Consider the following 21,759-nt stretch of genomic DNA (forward strand, 5'->3'; position numbering starts at 1 on the left):
GCGCATCGCTGCTTCTGGCCGGGCGCGGGGCGCGGTGCACCACGGGCGCGCACCACTGGGCGGCATGGAGGAGCGCGGCGATTCCGAGCCGACCCCGGGCTGCAGCGGTCTGGGCCCCGGCGGCCCTCGCAGCGGCGGCGGCGCCCACTCATGGGCCCCCGAGGACGCCTGGATGGGCACCCACCCAAAGGTCAGGAGGCGCGAGTGGAGCGGGGCGCCGGTCCCGGCCCCCACCCCAGGCGGACCCGCCGGGCTGCACTCACCCCCTCTACCCTCCACTCCTGCGGGGCCGGGTCGCGGAGTGTGCGCGCGACCCGCACGGAAGGGGACCCGTAGGCACACTGCCAGCCGCAGGCAATACTGGCTTTGTTTGTTTAAGTGAGTTGAACTGATGCTCTGACNCAATACCCCCCACCCCCCCAGTAACTACGCAGAAACAGCTTGTGGGCGGTGGATACGATCTCAGAGGCTGTGAGGATCAAGGTGTAGGCACTTAGCCTTGGGCCCACCGTGTGCGTCTTGTATTCGCTGAAGTGCAGATTCCTAATTTTTCGAATGTCTTGGGAAAGTTAGGTTCCTCCCCAAAGCCGAACTACTCATCTTGTGGGTGTATTTTTCTGTATTTAGCAGTCCAGGAGAGAAAGGTCGTTTCTTGCTTGCTTCGGTTGGGCTCGTTGTTGCCTTGTACCAGTAACATGCCAAGCAGTGAATGGACAATGAATGGTGATGGGGGTTTTGTAGGAATCTCTGGCGCTGGTCTAGTAACTGGAGTAGAATTGCCGTCTTCTGCTGGAGAGCACTATTCATAGGTAATCATCGAATAAAAACAGTCCAGAAAAGGAAAAGGTTGAAGATACGAGCCTGAAAAGTTAACCCCTCCCTTTTCATTTCTTTTATCTTGTTTAATTTTATCCTACAACTACTGTCCCCTTATTCCGCCTCAAGGTGAGAAAAACAAAGAATACATGGAGAGGCGATGCAGTACCATAAAAAGAAAAAACATAACATGGAGAGGCAGCATAGTGGTTAAGAGCATGAACTCAAAGTCACATTGCCTGAGTTTGAATCCTGGTTCTGTCACCAGCTTTGTGATTTGGGGCAAGTTGTTTCATCTCATTGTTGCCTCATGTGCAAAACGGGGATAATAAAAGTACTTCCCTCATAGGGTTATTACAGGATTCAATCAGTTAATATTTGTAAAGCAGCTGACATATAGTAAGCTCTATGTAAGTATTTAATATGTGAAACACTGGTAACAAGTTTTAAAAACCTCATCTGGATTTGGTGGTGAGTGTTTATAATTGCAGATTTTTTTCTCTTTGAAGTTAATGGCTGTATAGGCCCTGACCATTCGATCTCCCCTTTTGATTTTCTTCTTGAAGGATCTAATTGATTTATAAAAAAAGAAAGAAAAAATATATTAGGGGCTTGATTTTTCCAGTTCTGCATTTTTATTACTCAATTTGAAAATACTTTATCTAGCAATATGGTATCAGACTTATCGTCTTCAGACACCACTTTCATTATATTATTCTCATGCTTAGAAATCCTCAGTGTTTCCTTATGGGTAAAATTCAGACTTTTAGCTTAACCGTCAAGGCCTTGCAACCTGGTCCCCAGTTACCTTTTCAGTGCTATGTTCAAGCACCTTTGAGGTTTGAGGACAACTGCAATAGTAACACCCCTGCACCTGTACACTTACGATGAAGCCGGTAGGAGAATGTGACTTCAGATAGGCAGCCATGCAGGCCTGCTCACCCCTCACCTCTGCATCAGCCCTGCTTTCCCACCTAGTCGCTGACAGGTGGAGAACCTCAGGCTTCCGCTGCAGGAGGAGACCCCTGAAGAAGGTTCCCCCAGTGCTGACCGGCAAGTCCGAAAGCAGCAGCAGCTGCTTGGTCCTTTCTTTAAAATCCAGCAATTAAATAACTACTCTTAGGTGAGAGTTGGTGGGGGAAAAGCCCAGGAGCGGTATTCTAACAGGTTTTTCTCCACATGCAAATAAGAGACCAGAGAAATAGAGGGTCCCACTGACATGCCCCAACAGAAATCTTATTAAAAAATGTCTCTACTCCTGGCAGGTAGGTTTCTTTATAGGCCCTTGAATATGTGGCTTATTCTCACCTTTCTGTGATTACTTACACTGTTACGCTACGTTCTCAATTTTCTCAAATCATACATGTCTTCAAGGGCTCAATTGTATCCCGTCTCTGCCACAGAATGTTCACCAATCAAGGCACCTGAATAGAGCTCCTCTGACCTGTTGTGTCATGTTTGTTTTTTAATTCCAGTCACTTGGTTTTTAATTACTTACTGTCATATATTGTTATTTGCCTAACAAGTGTGCAATGTGTTTACCCTAATAATTTCAAGTTTTTTAGATGCAAGGATCAGGTCTTATATTGTCTTGTAATTCCCACTCTACCTAGAAGAGAGTTTTATACATTGCATATATTTAATAAATAGTTGTTGATTGAGTGAAAGAAAATATTAAGAGATTCATCCTTCTCTGTTTAACAATGCCTTTTGATTTTCAGTATTTAGAAATGATGGAATTGGACATAGGAGATGCCACCCAAGTTTATATAGCATTCTTGGTTTACCTGGACCTCATGGAGAGTAAGTTACTTGTTTATATTGTTTTATTATTGGGGCCGTGGTGAAGGGTTGGGGAGCTGGGTTGGGATATAGCATTGCTGACATTATAATAAGCTACCATGTATGCATTTGCTATTAATTTTGTCAATTTAGTAATTTATTCATTTACATTGGAAATTACTGGGTAACAAAATACTAAAAAAGTAAAGAGAAGAGAGCGTTATGAGTGATGTTTGCTCAGCTGAGTATTAGGTAGAAGTTTAGAATTTTTATCTTTGATTTTTGATAAACATTACTGTCCATTCAATGATGCTCTTTCAGGTAAAAGTTGGCATGAAGTGAACTGTGTGGGATTACCAGATCTGCAGCTCATCTGCCTTGTGGGTACTGAGATAGAAGGAGAAGGGTTACAGACTGTGGTGCCTACCTCCATCAGCGCTTCCCTCAGCCATAACAGGTGGGCAGGGGATTTTGGTCTTTGGTTAGCAGGTTAGTTCATCACATTTTACACCTTCAGCTTACACAGTGTTATATGTCAATCATGTGTCAATCAAGAAAAGAGAAACCGTGGTGGAATGTGAGTGGATGCGAATGATGATATATTAAGAGGAATATTAATTTTCTGTTAAGAAATAGCGTGACAACTCTGATACTTCATTGTTAGAAATAAATTATGTTCCACACTCTGTGCAATCCATCTGAGCCCAGCAGTTATAAATCGCTATCCTAGACTATGCCGCTTAGCTGTTTGATTAGAATACTTTTTTTTTTAAATGTTCTTTATTCCTCAAAAGTTTTAAATAGCATTTTCATTAGTAGGGAATCTGGGTTGTATACAAAGCCTGAGAGCCAGAGGACTTGGCAGTTTGCTGCAGGTGCAATTTCATGTTATTTATAAAGGGCACAGAGCATAAAAGGTGGTGTCGCTATCCCCCTTATTGAAGTCCCAAATTTGTAAAACTGGACCAAACTCTGTCATTTGTATAGTTAACTACAACTTAGTTATAAAATATTTCCCTAGTGATGACAATAAGTAATCTCACTGTATCCTTTAAAACCATTTTAGTAGCTATCTTGACTATTGAGTGGCAGAGCGGCATGTATATTTGCATGGCTTATTCTTTCCATTATTTTATGGTGTATATGGATTTGCTGACGCCTTAAAAGATAAGATTTTATGTTATATCTGTGTGAGTTTCTGAGACTCCCTACACAGTTTGTGTATCCATTTCCCACTTTTTTCCCCAGGCTTTGGACCTGGCGATTTTATGTACAGTCTCTGGCAGCATTGCAGTCAGATTCCATTCCAACGTGAATGTGTGTTAGAATGACAGTGAGTGAATGCACTACTCTGAGCAGAGGTAGTTTGTGGCTGGTATTTTCTGTAAAGCAGTTCTACGTAGTATATGTTCATAGTTAAAACCCTTTGGCATACTTTTCAAGGCTCAGGAGGTCTCTCAGGTAAAAGTAGGTATGAGATCACCTGTATGGGATTACTAGATCTGCAGCTCATCTGCCTTGTCGGTGCTGAGACAGAAGGAGGAGGGTTACAGACGGTAGTGCCTATACCGTCACTGCTTCCCTTGTGAACATACTAATTGCTCATCTCCAGTGGGAGAATGGAATTGGTCAGGTACCCACATCTGGTTATCTAGTGGGAAAATGATGCTGACGGAGTATGAAGTTGTTTGTGTTGCTTGAAGGGCAGGACACGTCTCCGTTTTCTCTCATCGAAAAATACTACCTAATGCTGATGGAAAACAATTTTTAGCTTCCATTTTAAAATACTAAATTATGTATTTGGATGGTATATACATATGGGGAAGTGTCTAGATTGTTTCTCACTAAGGTGAATCTAAGATCCCATGTAGCACATTTGGTAAATGACTGAAGAGGTTGTGAGGGCAGTTTCCCCAGACCCAGCAATGGTGTAAAATCATATTGATAATTCATAGAGGTCAAAGAGATCTGATAAATTTAAAGACGAGACAACCAGAGGAATCCTAATGAAAGCCAGGGGCCTTTTTGCAGTGCTAAGGTAGCAAATGAAGTCAACTTTCTGGTCAGACAGCTTGATTAGCTTGTTTTTTAGACCACGTTTGCCATTGATATTGTTGAGTGCCCCTAAATGGGAGAAATATATTACAACGAAGTTAGGATAATAGTATTACAGGTTTCTGTACTAGTATTAGTATTACAGGTAATTCTAAATGGGAAAATAACTTAAGTAACTTACACAAGGACCCATAGCAAATTACGTGGAAAAAAATGTTTTTCTATTTTTAATTACCAGTTTTTTTTCTGGTAGAACCTATGTTGTCTCCCAATTTCAATGTCAATTTAGTTTCTTCAGTAAAATCTGAAAGATGTGCTGAAAACTAAAACCACAGCTGCCATATTTTAAGCTTATCTGTGTTTATACATGTAAGTTTTAGAATAAGATGAGTGAAGTGCTTTGTAAATGATAAAATCGAGAGACAGTTAAGACACTGTTTTTTGAAATGATCTATAAATCTTTTTTGCGTAGTTAATTCAATGAATCATTCATCTATTTAAACCTGACTGCATTATAAACGACTCTCCGAGTTGGTGCCAGGGAAGGATAGTGAATAGCTTATGTGATGGTGGAGCCTCTCCAGTGGCCATTTTATTCCCCCATCCCACATGTGTGTGGCATTCCATTTGAGTTTTGGTGATCGGATAACCTCTAAAATGGATATTTTATCTGAGAGAAAGTTTTTCCAAATGTTCTCTTTCTTAGCATCTTCCAATCTGAATATTACTCTAGAAATTTGGAAAAAGGCTTCAATATTCCACAGCGAAATTGGCCATCTGCTAGTTCAGCAGCCATAAGGCTAAAAGTCTACAAACTTTGGTCAATTGGTTTGATCGAGACTCTTTTGGCTATACTATTGCAATTTACTAAGTGGTCCTCCTTTAGAACACTTACCACATTTATTGCTACTCAGTATGTTATGCAGTTAGTTTTCTTTTGATTGTTTACTGTCTTCCTACCCCTATTAGAAAATATGAAAGCAGGAACTTTGTTCTGTTCATTGCAATTTCCCCAGGGCCTAGCCTGGTACCTGGTACTTGGTATTCATTATGTTTGTTGAATGACTGAATGAACTCTCTCAGACTGCTAAGTTCCTGCAGTGGAGATTTGCTACATATTGGGAAAGTCATGACGCATTTTTGCATTCAAAAAATACGTCATGACTTTCCTGACGATCCAATAAAATGTTAAAAGAGCATAAAGATATGTTTAAGCAGCCTTCCAAGAGTTTCTAAAAAATTAGAATGCCTGCAAAATCCATCTGCTTGCACTATTTGTCATTATTGCCCATACTTGACACTGTAGCTATAATATGCATCTAGGATAGAGAACAACCAAAAGTCTGGGGAGGCATTCTGCCCGCACTAGGAATAGCATCTTTTCCTTTTAGGGAATTTTTTTTCATTTATATCCACCCCCTACCTTTCATCCTTCTTTTTCCTTAGTGTCTTGGAAGAAGGACTTAGGTTAATAGTGGAGTAAATGGTTCCTAGAACTAATTGAGTTCCCTCTTTAGAACATTTAAACAAAAATTTTTCAATTGAGGTATAATTGACATATAACATTATATTGGTTTCAGGTATACAACAATGATTCGATACTTGTATATGTTGTGAAATGATCACCATAATAAGTCTAGTTAACAACATCACCTTACATAATTAATTACAAGAAAATTTTTTCCTGTGATAAGAACTTTTAAGATCTACTCTCTTAACAAGTTTTGATATGTAATGCAGTATTATTAACTATTTACAACATTTTTAAAGATGTTCTTAATTATGAGATTTAATCCTGAAATGCTACAATTTTTTTGGAAGATACACTATTAATTATTTCCCTGTATTTCCACTCTTCAAAAGTATATTCTTTGTTATAAATTCATTCATTTAATGACCATTGTTTTAGTTGAGGCCTAAAGCTTATTAACTGGTAAAATGATTTCTGTCATTCGACTTGCCTGCATGTCATAATGTGTGTCCTCAGATTACCTCTTGGAAATCTGTTGCTAGCGAAACCCCCAATTCTGGCAGCTTCTTTTAACAGACACAGCATTTTTTCTCTCACCCTCCAAAAGCTTGCAGTTTATATAAGCAGAATGGCTTCCCACTGCAGTGAATAGCTACACAGGCACTTAATTGTTCAATACCTCTCCCCGCCCCCCACCCCGGGATTTTAGCCACCTTGCCTTTTAGCTAGGAAGTCATTGGCATGGTTCCCAGGGAGGCTGTCTATTATCCTTGAAAGTTTTCTTCAGGATTCAGCCTGTGGATGAATAAGGCCTCTTGGGCAGCTTGGGCACCAGTTTAAATTTACATTGTGTTTCAGAGTTGGATTATGGGGTGTCGTTCCAAAATGTCATAATGAGGCATATCAAGGAGTTAGTGTCTTTAATTGATGAGTCTCCAGCATGTGCCAGTTGGGTCACATTGAAGAGGACAGAAGGAGAATATTGCTTTCTGTGGGTTGAAAGTAATAATAAATTTAACCCATGACATATCCTGTTTCAACAATATTTGCAGTTTAATGTTGCCTACAACTTTCTTGTTCTCTGTGTAAATTTCCCGAGATGACTTAGTCTGTATTGTAGGATTGTTACAGAGAAATGAATGCTCAGATTTATGGAGGTATTTACATAGCTTGGAGGAAGGGCAGTAGCCACTCAGCGCTACCTGTCCGTTTGCCTCAGGCTTGTTTTCAGGTTAGCTTTATTAAAGTTGGAACCTCTCGGTTTTTCAGTATGTGGAGTTTTCTGAACAGTTATGAGAAAGAAAAACCCGTTCCAGACATCAAATTCTATTATGTTGATGACCAACTATGATTACTACTGATTCATCTCTTTCTTCAGGGGGGAGGGGGGTGGTTCCCTGGAGATATAAAGAACTCAGAAATCTGAAATTTTTCTTATTAAAGCATAGGTTATGTTTTTCATAGGTGTATTTCTGTGAAAGTGAACTATAAAGACTTATTATCTAAATTATCATTTTAGATTTGTGTGATGAAAGATCTCTGCAATATTTTTCCAAAGAACTGAGCTTTTAAAAAAAAAAAATATATATATATATATGGAAAACTTGTTCTATGGTTTCTAAATTAAGATTTCAAACTGTAAGCTTGTTAGCAGTTAAGTGAGATTATACTATTTTAATGATGTTTCATTGTTTTCAGCATCTTTACAGTTGTTTGTGATTTTTAAAATAGAACTTGGAAACCTTTTGTTGTTGTTATTACTAGATTGAGAAAGCACAGTCTGTTGAATTAAAGGCAAAGTAAACATTTTTAGGAGTTTATCAATATTCTGTAAAGGAAACAAGCAAGAATGGTCTCGAATGGGGAAAGGTGATGGATGACATTACTTTAAACATATGTTAAAAATAGACTAGAAGAGATCCTGGACTAGAGAGTCTTTGTAAGACTTCCCAAGCGGGCTTTGAGTAACAAAGGCAGATAAACTATGTAAGTCTGTTATTACCAGAGGATCCATTGGTAAGGTTGCCCCGCCCCCCGCCTACCAAGCAGGATAAAGAGGGCTCAGAGATGGAACCTTCCACTTCATTCTGACAGCGATTTCCTCAGCTCTGAAGACAAATCCCCCTTTACCACTCCAAGCTAGCTTGCAAATGTTAGGGTTTCCCACATGGGTGTTTGAGTAAGGATGAAAATGTTTTGCTGTTTATATCAAAGAACCCTGGAAACAAATATGAATGAGATGGAAATTTCTATTCCAAATTTCAATATATGGGCTAAAATTTCCACGCAGTTTACCTTAGGAAACACACACACACACACACACACACACACACATATTCTGATTTCAATATCATATTTTGAGAAATGGAAAATATGTAAACGTTGTTTTAATAGGTTTTTTTCCCTTCCATCTTCGCTCCATGCTCCTTAGACTCTGCCTATTAGGGATGTTCAGAGTAACTTACTTTGAGCTTTTGTGTATTGCAGTGGCTTCAGTGTCATTTCCCATCAGTGCTGAGTATTGAAGCTTCTCATTTCGGTGGTTGCTTCATCTAAATCAGTGGTTCTCAACCTTCCTAATGCCGCGACCCCTTAATACAGTTCCTCATGTTGTGGTGACCTCCAACCATAAAATTATTTTCGTGGCTACTCTATAACTGTAATTTTGCTACTGTTATGAATCGCAATGTAAATATCTTTTTGTTTTCCGATGGTCTTAGGCGTCCCCTGTGAAAGGGTCGTTCGACCCCCAAAGGGGTCGCGACCCACAGGTTGAGAACCACTGATCTAAATCATCTCTTTCTACAGTAAATCTCTGATATGAACAGGAATCTAGCTGATTTTCATGCAGTTTAACAAAGATAGAAATTATTTCTTAAGGGAAGGGGGTGGATAAAACCATTATGTTCCGATTTGCAAGGTAGCAAAGCTGGAATAGGTACTGTATAGTGATACTTGTGTTTGGTGACTACCTGACAGTTTGCTAAGCCTTTTTATGTAGGCTACCTCATCGACCCTTACACCAGCCCTATGTGTGGACATCGATGTATGTTATCTTCATGTGACAGCACCATTTGTTGAAAAGAATTTCTCCATTGAATTGCCTTTGTACTTTTGTCAAAACTCAACCAACCAGGCTTATAGCATAATAAGTAACTGATATATAACAATGTTAACACCAAGGATGGGAGAGGGAATGGAGCTGTGTAGGAGCGAGGCAGTAACATCAGACAATGATGTGAAGAAATGAAGAGTGCCAGAAATATTAAATGTGTAGATTAATATAGAAGACTAATCTGTTTTTTAATCCTTTCTCCTCTTAACTTTTTTAAAAAATGTAAGATTATGTAAAGCAGTAATTATAACACTGTATTATTGAGTTTATAATATATAAACATAGTATATATGGCAGTAATAGCACAAAGAAGGGAGAAAGGATTGAAACTATATTGGAAAAGTTTCTACATTTTGTTAAAATTGAGTTAGTATTAATCTGAAGTAAATTGTGATTAGATGCATATAGTAATCCCTAGAGCCATCGCTAAGAAACTATAAAAAAACTATGGTACAAAAACAACGAAGAAATTAAAATGGTGCACTAGAAAATATCTGTAATATTTAATGCAAAAGAAGGTGGTAAAGGAGGAACACAAACGACATGTGATAAATAGAAAACAAAAGCAAAATGGCAGACATAAACCTAACAACACCCTTAGTAACGTAAATGGATTAAACACTTCAAAGGGCAGAAAATATAAGGCTGGATATAAAAACAAGGTCCCACTATATGCTCTCTGTAGGAGACACACTTTACATTCAGAGACACCAATTCAGAAGAGTTTCAGCTGTTGCTTCTACAATGCTATTGTCTGAATGGGTCCCCCGAATTTTATATGTTGAAGTTCTAATCCCTGAAGATGATGGTATTAGGAGGTGGGGCGTTTGGGAGGTGCTAAGTCATGAGGGTGGAGCCCCCATAAATGAGATTAGTTCCTAATAAGAGATTCTCTGCCTCCTTTATCATGAGAGGACACAGCGAGAGAGAAGGTGCTGACTCCATGGCAGGAAAACGGCCCCCACCAGAACACGGCCGCGCTGGAGCCCCAGAACTAGGAGAGAGCAATTTCAGTTGTTTACAAGCTACCCAGTTTAGGGTATTTTCTTATATCAGCCCAGGTGGACTAACACAGACACCATTCTCTCTTTCCTTTCCTTCTGTAATTCCGGTTACACATATGGTAGCTTATTTGATATTGTACCAAATGCCTCTCATGTTTTATTTTTTTTAATTTTTTTCTCTCTCTGTTTTCAATTTAGTTGCTTGTGGCAAGTTTTCAAATGTGCTATTGCCATGCCTAGTCTACCATTAATCCTAGTCAATACTTTACAAATATATATTATTTAAAAATTCTAGAATGTCTATTTTATTTTTTTTAGAATTTCCACTTTTTCTGCTTAAATTTTTTATCTTGTCACCCATTTTGTCGTTTTTCCTCAGTATCATAACATATTATATTTGCAATAGCTATTTTAGAGCTGTTAGCTATTAATTTCATCATCTGAGTTTTTCAACAACTTCGTTTCCTGAAGATCTTCTTATGTTGACTTTTTGCTCTTGATTATTACAATAGATACATTCTCCTGCTTCTCTTCACATCGCTTAGAATTTTTCACTATATACCAGACAGTGCACATAAGTAATAGACTGATATTGATGGTACTCCAGCCCCAAAGAGCTTATCCTTTCCTATATCTGGCCAGTGGGCTAAAGGCCTGATTTAGTCAGTCTTATCAGAAGTCGAGAGGGGTCACGGCTGAGTTGCAGCTTTAGTTATCTCAGTTGTGTTCTGGTTTAGATGTCTTAAGAATGGGTTCAGGCCTGTGTCTTCAGCAAGACTTTGTGACTAGAGCTTGCTCGTTGCTTTCTAGTCCCTTCCATAGTTTTGGGTGCTGTTGCTTAAATGCAGCAAAAGTGCCATGAGAGAGAACCTGGTGAACTGCAGAGAGCGGTGCCCTCCCGGTTCCAGCCCACCGTGCCCGTTCATATGCAGCTCTTACATGCACTGCTGGTTTCTCCTTGTCAGTGACCTCGCTTGCCTGTGACAGGCTCACTCCTTTAGACACTTGTGCCCAGACTTAGTAATTGCCCTCAGGGACTGAAGTGGCTTTCTCTTGGTCTCTACTCACCTGGGAAGGACTCATTTCTTTGTAGAATTGAGTTCCTTTAAACTTCTTTGTGTTCACATCTTTTTTAAGGCTTTAAGGAAAAATGTGATATTTTAAAGCAAATCGGGTATTTTCTTATTATTATGGTAGGAATGATGGTCTTTTGAGATCTTCCGCATCCTAATTAGAAGTGGAACGTCTTCCTGCTCTGATTTTGAACAAATAATATTGAAAAAAAGAAGCACACTGCCCTGTGATCATATCTTACATTCTTACTCTTAACCTTTTTCATAGTATAGAATAGGGATCAGCAAAGCTTTTCTTAGCAAGCCAGATTGGAAACATTTTAGGTTTGTGGGAGGAGGGGCACAGTTGAGGCTCTTATGTAGGTACTTACATGACCACACAGAACTTGCCATTTAAAGATGAAGACCATTCTTAGATCATGGGCCATAAAAAACTAAGTGACCCTAGTTTGCCAAGCCCTGGTGTAGAGACAAGTGATAAAAATAATTTGAATGTTTTGATGAACAAAAAGCAAGTGAATATCAGATAATTTTAAGAAATTAAATTCTAGGAACTTCTTTGGTTTCAAGTCCTACACCATTCACCATTGGACATCTAAGAAGTACCAAAAATGATGATCCTGAGTTAAGCCAAGTTGAATTTTTTAGTGTAACAGAGTTGCATAATAAATTTTAGAAAAACATTTGTCAGAAATATATTTTAAAGTTTATATTTCTACAGATTTATTGTAATCATATGGGAGCCTTCATTCAAAAAGCTTCATTCATTCTGCCCAGGTTTTTACTACAGATGGGGCATCAATAAATTAAAAAAAAAAAAAAAAAGCTTTGACTCTGAAAATGAGTACAACCAGTGGAAAACAGACACTTAGACATATAAACACAAGATAGCGATTACACTAATGTAGGTTTGCACAGGGTGCCTCTGGAGGGTAGGACAGGTAACTTTGTCTAGAGGCTGGGAAATGTGACAGGGAGGCTAAAGAGAAGATGGTGCTTTGCTGACTCTTGAACAGGAATTAAGATTTTGCCAGGGAGACAGATTTTATTTATCTAATAAGTGCTGTGTGACAGTTATGCTTAGCATCTGAAGTATTGCTGTGTTGTTGATTTAACTCTCTTAAGGTCAGTTTTGAAATGGTTTGAATATGAGGAAACCAACTTAGAAACTCATCCTCCCCTCATCTTATTCTATGTCTTTGTGAACCTAGGTAATAAGTAAGCAGCCTCCTGTGACCCATGTTCTAACAAACCGGTTATCACTCTGTAATATATTATGTAAAGATTAAGTGATGTTTTAGCAAGGACAGCTTAATTTCAGCTTTTCCCGAAGTTTATTGCTGTTTTAAATCGCTTAAAAATCTCCAATCTCTACTACTGATTTTTTATAAAGCATTATAATTATTGTAGTAAGAATATTTAAAAGCAGACACTTTAAAAAAAATACTTGATAGGTTCAATAGCTAATAGTATGCGTGAAGAGTGACCATAAGAATTTTTACTTAGGGATGGAAAGTAGAACTTAAAGGGACAAGTTACACTCTTGCTGAAGAGAATATAGTGTTGTTATTTATGTATTCAGTTGTAGCATGTTAATATGCTAGTAAATCTTTTTCCAATTTCTGGAGACTTGGTTAGCTTAGTGAAAAAGGCAACTGATCATTTTTTATTTGCCTTTTAAAAAAAGCTCTGAAATTTACATTTACTGAATTGTTGAACACAGGCTTTATTAAGTAGGTAATAAGGATTTTTAGTTTGTATAAACAAAAGTGAATGGTGCTTTGAAGACCTAGATATTAGATTTAGTAGATTATTTTCCACAGCAAGCAAACTACAATTCTGTATAACATTGATTGCTTGATATGTAATTTTACCCAAAAAAGGTTTATTTTTCTCTATATTTTTCTTTTATCTTTTATGAAGCACCTGACTACATACTGAGAACAATAAAAATGTCTGTATTCAGGTCTAATAATCCCAATACTTGGAAAAACACAACAAATATTTTAAAGGAAACAACTACCTGCAAAAAGATGGTGCTCACAGCTTATATTTATTAGCAGCTTTACCCCCAAACCGGAAAGAACATTACAGCAACTGGGGGATGATGGGATAAATTGCTAGTAATGTTATATAGCTATTTAAATAGGTGGTAATTAAGAACACCATGGGGGAAATACTTATTATAGTCTGTTTATTAAAAAAATCACACCTCAGTGCCAAATTGCTCCACTATCAAAGTTGGAAAATGAACACTCATGATCCGTAGCCAATTCAGATGCACTGAACACTCACTATTAGTTTCAGCTTTTCCAGAACCTCATTCCTGTTTAAAATTGCTTATAAATCTCATGCTGTAGGTTCCTAAGTGCGGTTTGATTCTCTCAGGTCTGATCATCAGGAGTGAATACAAAAAGAAGGGTTGAAAGTCTATAGATGGCCCTTCCTTGCAGGGTTTTCTGTGTGAGAAGACAACTTGAAATGTTTATAGTTGAGCCTTCAGACATTTCCTTAGCATTATGGATATAACGTTGTTGCCTGTCTCTTCCCCAAGATTTTACAGAATCTGATCTTATTAACTGAATGACTGTGAATCCTAAATGTACTGTGACTTTATTTTCAGGATAAGGGAGATATTGAAGGCGTCTCGAAAATTGCAAGGTGATGCAGACTTGCCGATGTCTTTTACTCTGGCCATAGTGGAGTCCGATTCCACAATAGTCTATTATAAACTTACTGATGGATTTATGCTGCCAGACCCTCAGGTCAGTTTTGAGGCAACGAACAGTAAACAGTGAAAAAAGAGAAACATTATGACATGATTGTAATTGTGAATCAGGCTATTCATAAAACTACCTCTTCCTCTGCAGTATGAAAATGCAAGAAAAAAAAGGCTCTATTTTCATACCTCAGAAAAATGCTCTATTTTGTTCAAAGTGACATGTTCCTAGTTTTTGTAAAAATAGTTTGATTTCCTTACAATATGGAGAATTTCATAATTTCCCAGTGTAATTCATGAAGTCACGGTGTATTTTATTATTTGATAAGTAGTTGAGGTGGAATGTAAAGGCTAAAAATAGTTTTAACCAAAAGAATACTTCTTTAGGATGTGTTAAATTGGTTGACATTTTGACAGGAATATTTTAATAAAATAAATGTGTTATCTATGATGTCTTTATATACTGTGTTGACATTATTAGGATAATTACATTAAACATCTTTCTAGTTTTACTTTTAAATTACATTATACATTGGGGAACAGGTCCATCCTGATCCTTTTCTTTTTATTTATGTTACAGAATATTTCCCTTAGAAGATGACACCTACACCTCCCGATGCTTTTTTTATTCATACAAGACTGGATTTGAGACCCATCAACCTGCTCAATCTTTTATCTCAGAGATGTCAGGGTGGACATAGCTGGTCCCATCCCATAAGTTTATTTTCTAAAGAATATAACTTTCTTTAGAAGAATTTTTTTGTTGTTCAAAAAATATAGGGTAGTTGCTCTAGAACTTTCTTTACTGGAGACTTAATTACAGCTGTGTACAAGTTTATGCCCAGGCTGTGTTAAGGGGAGCGAAACACATGTTTCTTCTGTCATCCGCACTTACAGCTGCCTCCCTGTTCGTTGCTGCCACTGCTAGCTCTAGTTGAGACTGCCACCTCTGTCCCTTACTCAGCCCTCTCAGTGCCTTTGGCCATGACAGCTAGCCTGGAGTGGCCTTTTGTATACACCTGGTCACCTGGAGAGTTTACTTTCGTCTACTTTTTTCATCCCTAGTAGAAAGTAAAAAAAAAAAAAAAAAAAAAAATTCTTTCAATTGTTTTTAATGTTGCAATAACTGTTACTTCCCTCTTGGTTAACTTTAAATCAAAACTAAAAGTATGCTCTTCCAGAGTGTAAGCTAACATGTCTAGATTAATAGGGACCAGAGAAGTGCTACCTACAGGAGTTTTGTGACTTGCTTTCCCTTCTATTACCACCACCCTTACCATGTCTAAGTAGACCATCACCAGAGAAACACTGGGGACAGTGTCAGCATTAAAAACAGCGTTAGGAATTAGACCCAGTTGTTCTACTTTTGTTATAATCTATTCCAATGAAGTTGCCTACAGTATAAAATATTACAAGCACAAGGGTGTTAGAAGTGACAGCACTTGTAATAGCCGAAATTATAAACCTCTTAAAAGTTTAGGGCAGGGGTCAATAAACTTTTCCCATAAAGTGCCAGAAAGTAAACATTTTAGGCTTTGTAGACCATCTAGTCGCTGTCACAGCTTGTCAACTCTGCAGTTTGTTGTGTAAAAATAGTGATAGACAATAGGTAAACAAATGGGCAAAGCTGTGTTCCAATAAAACTTTATTTGCAAATGCAGACCCAGAGTTCACCAATCCTTGGTTTAGGGAAATAGTCAACAAATAGATATATATCTCCAATGAATGGTGCAGTATGTATTCACTAAAAGTAGTAATAAATATAATAAACATGAGAAAATATTAAGTAAAAAAACAAGATACAAAAGTATATAAATGGGTATGATCATGGCTGTAACTAGCACACCAAGCATATAACAAAAAGATGACAAATAAATTACTATTTGTCATTTGATTATAATGGGATGGCAGCACAGCAAAAGGATGACTTGGTCTTTCTTCGTTATTTTAGTTTTTCTTTGTATTTTGTAATAAAAATGTTTTTTTAAAAGTACCTTGAAATCTGTATTAGTTATCTATCATTGCATAATAATATTACCACAAACTTAGCAACTTAAAACAGCATCCATTTGATATCTCAGAGTTGGGCCCCTTAGAAGGCTGCAGTCAGGGTGTTGGCCAGAGCTGCAGTCTCATCTGAGTCTCGACTGGGGAAGGGCCTCTTCCTCACTCATGTGGTTATCAGCAGCTTTTCATTCCCTGTTGACTGTTGGACTGAGGGCCTCAGTTCCTAGTGGGCTGTTGCCAACAGGCCACTCTCAACTCTTTGCCACATGGGCTTTGCCAGCTCAACCAATTGCTTCTTCAAAGCCAGCAAGGAGAGTCTCAACAGGATGGACCTCGTAATCTTACGTGATGTTCTCTTGACCATTCTGTCACCTTTGCCATATTCTGTGGTTAGAAGCAAGTCACAGGTAATTACTCTAGAAAACGACATTAACAAAAATGGAAAAATGGCAAAAAGTAGGAACACTACAAAATGGCATAAAAGCATCATTTTTGGTCTGTAGTAGTGATATTGTTACTTTTGATGATATTTGAATTTTACTTTTATTCTTGATGGAACTTCTTGGAACTCTTTCAGACTTCCTCTGCTCCCCCAGAAAGCCTGAAGTCGTACCAATTCAGAACAGTGTGTGCCTCTGTAACTCCAGTTGGCAGTTTGCAGATCTAAGGATCCGAAAACAGTGTATGATGAATTCTTAGGGTTTCTGCCACTTGATTCCTTTTGAAGCTTTTCATCACAGTGCTAGGAAAATGGTGCATTTTCAGAAGGAAATGTAAAGCTTCGTGAATGTTAGCTTTGTGTGTTAGACCTGGTGACCGGTGGTTCCCCGGTAACTACGAGACCAGAAGTGTCCTCTGAGGTTGACTGTGAAAGCTTTCTGACAGACGTCGTTGAAACCACGTCCCAGAATGTTTACTTTCAGAATGTTCTCTGTGTAATTGACCAGAGTTCTATCCAAAGCCGTCCAGACACCTGCTAATATGAATAATGGTCCAGAACTGTGCGGAAAGGAAGACGACCTAGCCGTGTCTGTCTCATTTTAGTGAAAAACTAGGTAAAGTGATTTTGTGTGTGTGTGTGATCAAGTAACTTTGTAATTGCATTTACATTCACGTCTCCTTTTATACATCTGTGTATCCCATCACCTTCCACAGTAACTGGCATTTATACTAGACTCTTAATAGATATTTGGTGGGTGGATGACGGCCGCTTGTACACTTGTTGAATTATACAGTGGCTTACTTTTTTTGCCTCAGGGCAAACTAAAATGATTTCATTTGGACGCCAGAGGGCACTGCTAAATAAGCACAAAATTTTCTGACTCTAGGAGCGGATCAGCTTGAGAAGTGCTCTTGCAAATTTATTTTCAATCTGTGGGAAATGGCATAAATAAAAAATATAAGTTTTGTGTGCTCACACCCCCTTTTTCTTTCTGGCATGCCTCTAAAATTACACTCTCTACTGTCATCACATATGTGACTTGATTCATGCTTTGCTCAAAATGTAGATCTATATTTAAAATAAAGCTCGTTTGGGGCCGTGGTGGGAGGGAGGGCTGTTTTTTCCTAGACTGTGGTTTTGTTCATACCCATGTGAGATGATGCATTTCATTTTTTCCTTGCAAAAGACTAATTTATTCAGTAAATTTCAGGTTCACCTCTACATAGTAAGAGACCCCAGTTCTGAAACTCTGAACTGGCTGAATACCAGTGGTGAAAGACAAATGCCTGCTGTAATACCCATAAGCGCTTCTGTACAGGGGGAGCCCTCCCTAGATGGAAGCAGGAAAGGGGGGAAAGGGCGTGTGATGATTTCTCCAGATAGCATGTCTTTGTTTTTTGGGGTCCTTGGTCAGCATGCAGACAGCTCAGTGGAACGTTGGGGGATCTAAGCCCAGTGACCCCAGACTAACGTCTTTTGTGTCTGCTCCTGGGCCTCTCTAGAAGGTTTCCTAAGCACTACAGATCCTTTGTGAGAAGCATGAGGGCCGTGGCACTTTGGAATTCGAAGCCACCATTAGAACAGAATAGTCAACTACAAATTCATGTAATGTGTGTTTCTGAAATTCAAACAGCATTATACATCAATAGGCCTGGGACCGAAGGACGTAGCCAAGACTTCACAGTGTTTCGTCGTCCCTTCCGCAGCATTCCTGCTCTGGATTCCTCTCTGAGGTCACTTTTTCCGTTGCAGCCCCAGCGCCCGAGCACAGTGGCTCCTGCCGAAGTTACAGCTCTCCACAGAAGCTCTTTATTCATCGGCCGTATTTTTACCTTGACTGTTTACATATGTAGAATAATGTCGTGTCCCCTGCACAATTAACAGTACAGTTTTCCCTTCTTTCAGAACAGTAGCATCATTTCTGCTCCTTACCAGCCCCCACTCCTGCAGCCTAAACCTCTTAATGATCTTTGAGTGAGAAGTGGGTGTGCTCACTAAGGGAAAGCCACGTGACTTACTAGATGGGTGTGCTTTTTAAAATGTTTAGATGATTCTGGAAAGCTTCCCCCAAACCAGTTTAACCAAAATCAATCAAAGAGTAGCTTTTTAGGTTCCAGGGTCCTGAATGGAGGTATAAGTATCTAATTAAAGTTCATTTCTGTATTAATTTATCTTCAGACATTACCTGGGCTCCTCCTATGTGCCTAGATGACTGGTAAGTGCTCGGGATACAAAGATTCATGAGATACGACCTCTGCCCTCAAGGAACTCAGCCAATTATAACTGTCCTTTGCCAAAGCCCTGAAAGGGTGTTGTCAGTGTGACTGAGGAATACCTGTCAGATGGTACATGAAGTTTATATAGTTTGCTTAAGAGTGAAGGGGTTCAACAACTTGTGGCATATTAACCAGTGTTCAATTATTGTACATATATTATTTAACCCAAAGGACTGAACTTTGAATAGGACATAAAGAAATATTGCACAGTGCATCTCAAGATTTTATTGTCTGGCTAGAGAGACTATGTATCCAAGATAATTTTAGAGCATTCCAAGGCAGTCTGATGTATAAATGCTACATTGTAATTGTGCGGCATTTTATTCACTACCAAACGCTTCAGTACTCTTTATTTTGATTCTCACAATGGAGCTGATGTTATTGGGTTGTTGGAAAAGTCATGACGCATGTTTGCAATAGATGGCAGTAGTTCATTTTTGGAAGTACTAGAGTCATTCCCATCTATGTTATTGCTGTATCATTTGACAGCTGATAGTTCAAGCTTCATTCTAAAACAAAATTGAGCAATTTGGTGGAGTTTTGGAGATTCTACAGTAAGTTGAAGATGGAAGACCAAACTGCATTTTCGCCATATTTTACCGTTTCTGTAAAGGGAAGAATGCGGATCAAGCTTGTGAAAAGTTGCATAAAGTTTACGGTGACAATGCTTTACAAGAACGTCAGTGCCAACAATGGTTCACGAAATTCCGTGCTGGTGATTTTGATCTCAAAGACACTTCTCAATCAGGGAGGCCCACCAAGGTTGATGGCGACAAAATAAAGGCATTGATCGAGTCAAACACACATTACACGACACAAGAGATTGCAGAAACATTGAACATCCATCATTCAAGTGTTCATGACCACCTGAAGAAGCTGGGATATGTAAGCAAGTTTGATATTTGGGTTCCGCATGAACTCAAGTTCATTTGACGGTGCATATAAACATCTGCAATATGCTCATTAAACGTGAGGAAAACGATCCTTTTTTGAAGCAACTGATAATTGGTGATGAGAAGTGGATTGTTTACAACAATGTGGTGCACAATCAGTCTTGGTCCCGACATGATGATTTGCCTCAAACAACATTGAAAGCAGACATTCATCAGAGAAAGGTTATGCTCTAAGTGTGGTGGGATTTTAAAGGTGTCATGTTTTTCAAGCTCTTCCCAAGGAACCAAACAATGAATTCGACTGGGTACTGTTGGCAATTGGACAGTTTGAATGAATCCATCATCCAGAAACGTCCAGAGCTTGTTAATTGTAAAGGAGTTGTGTTCCATCGTGACAAGGCAAGACCACACACAAGTTTGATCATCTGTCAAAAATTATTGGATGGGATGTGTTGCCACACCCACCATACTTGCCTGACCTTGCACCATCAGACTTGCACTTGTTTCACTCTCTTCAAAACTCCTTGTGTGGTATAATGTTCAATTCAGATGAGGCTGTAAATCAGCACCTTGTTCAATTTTTCGCCAGTAAAGACAGGTCCTTCTAGGAACGAGGAATTATGAAGCTCACTGAAAGATGGCAGAAGGTTATCAAACAAAACGGGCAATATATCATTGATTGATCTTTGTTCTTTATATAAATAAATGACCTTTGAAAAACATAGAAAAAATATGTCATTACTTTTCTGGCAACCCAAATTTACTTGCTATTATTAACTTACTATCTTCATTTAATATATGGAGAAATTAGGGTACCAAGTGGTTAAGCAGTGGCTTTGTGTAGTAAGTAAGTAATGAGAACTGGAACCAGGTTTCCTAACACCCAGCCCACTGTGCGTTTCAGAATAGCACGCTGCCTCTTTCTTGTCTGGTGCAGAGACATACATTAGTGTGTGTCAAAGAGCCTCAGTGCTAGAGGGAGTTAGGATGTGATTTAGGGATCAATTGTATTATCCTCTCTTACTTCTGAACAACTGTATCAAAATGTCAGCAGTCTGTGGGTAATTTGGAAAACCATATTTGTAGACAAAATATGTACCAAGTTTTATTACAAAGAATAACTACATTAATATCCATGCACTTATGTAGGGAAACCTAACACAATATTTAATATTAAATGAGAAGGAGCTCAGAAAGGTTCTCTGCTTGTTAGAGCTAACTTTTGTGCTGGCACAAAGAGCAGACTTGGGGAACGGGGAACTCTTCAGTGATGATTTCACCCCCAGCCCCAGATCTGCTTGCTATTGCTTGAAATCCTACCGTAATTCTACAACTTAATTGTGAAGCTTTGATCTAAATTAATGACAAGCATGTAGGTAGCATCCCACAGTAGCAAGGCACAATGCTAAGATTTGGGACGAACATAAGCCCAAATATTTTATTAATAGATTCAACAGATAAAGTAATTTAGTTAAATTGTTATAAGAATTTCTAAATGTTTCTTCTCAGTTTCTGTACTTACCTCATTGTAGACCGGTGACAAAATCTGTGTGCAGACCACACTTTATGTAGCCTGAGCTGGAGCTCAGATGAGCAGTGCTGAGGGCCCGAATCCCAACAGCAACCCAGGCATGTTAGTCAGGGTGCGCAAGACTATGATGCTATAACAACCAGTGAATTCATCTAACAAATGTTTATTTCTTGCTCACGTAGATGTGGAGTCCTTACCCTGGGAATCAGGTCAACAGAGCCTCCGCCTTCTGGAATGTTGTCAGTTCCAGTGGCAGGAAGAAGCAAGTGCTGTAATGTCTGCAATAAAAAAACGCTTCGACCAGAAGAAACATACGACACCCCTGCCCACATTTTATTGGCCAAAGCAAATCACATGGTTGGCCATTACCAACTTCAAAAAGGAGAGGACGTGCAATTCTACCATGTTCCTGGGTTGAGGAGAAGGACTAGTCAAAGAACAGCATTTCCAGGTAATGGAAAGGGGGGGAGAGAGAGCACAGAGGTAGATTTAACAACTGATTTGTCGTGGGAACAGAGAAGGAGGAGGGGTTTAATTTCAAACTGTTTTGAGTCACTTTAATGTGAATGAGTCTC

The 21,759-nt window shown here is 38.8% G+C and overlaps 1 protein-coding gene across 10 annotated transcripts in view; it reads left to right on the forward strand.

The window, feature by feature from the left end:
- The first annotated feature begins 30 nt into the window (after positions 1–30).
- TSEN15 (tRNA splicing endonuclease subunit 15) overlaps positions 31–21,759 on the forward strand; it is a 47,333-nt gene continuing 25,604 nt past the window's right edge. For 9 of the 10 annotated variants that reach the window (XR_002123141.1, XR_002123143.1, XR_002123142.1 and 6 more), the window contains exons 1-4: positions 31–190; positions 2,538–2,619; positions 2,920–3,055; positions 21,367–21,635. Coding sequence is in view for 2 of the 10 variants with exons in the window: in XM_019635551.1 (XP_019491096.1) it covers positions 65–190; positions 2,538–2,619; positions 2,920–3,055; positions 21,367–21,635 (613 nt within the window). In the remaining 8 variants the exon portion in view is untranslated. Of the gene's footprint in view, positions 191–2,537; positions 2,620–2,919; positions 3,056–13,939; positions 14,082–14,615; positions 16,029–21,366; positions 21,636–21,759 lie in introns of those variants that run through there. The other variant, XM_019635553.1, reaches the window with a different exon arrangement.

The sequence above is a fragment of the Hipposideros armiger genome, unplaced genomic scaffold (genome assembly GCF_001890085.2).
Source record: "Hipposideros armiger isolate ML-2016 unplaced genomic scaffold, ASM189008v1 scaffold_22, whole genome shotgun sequence".
Lineage (NCBI taxonomy): Eukaryota > Metazoa > Chordata > Mammalia > Chiroptera > Hipposideridae > Hipposideros > Hipposideros armiger.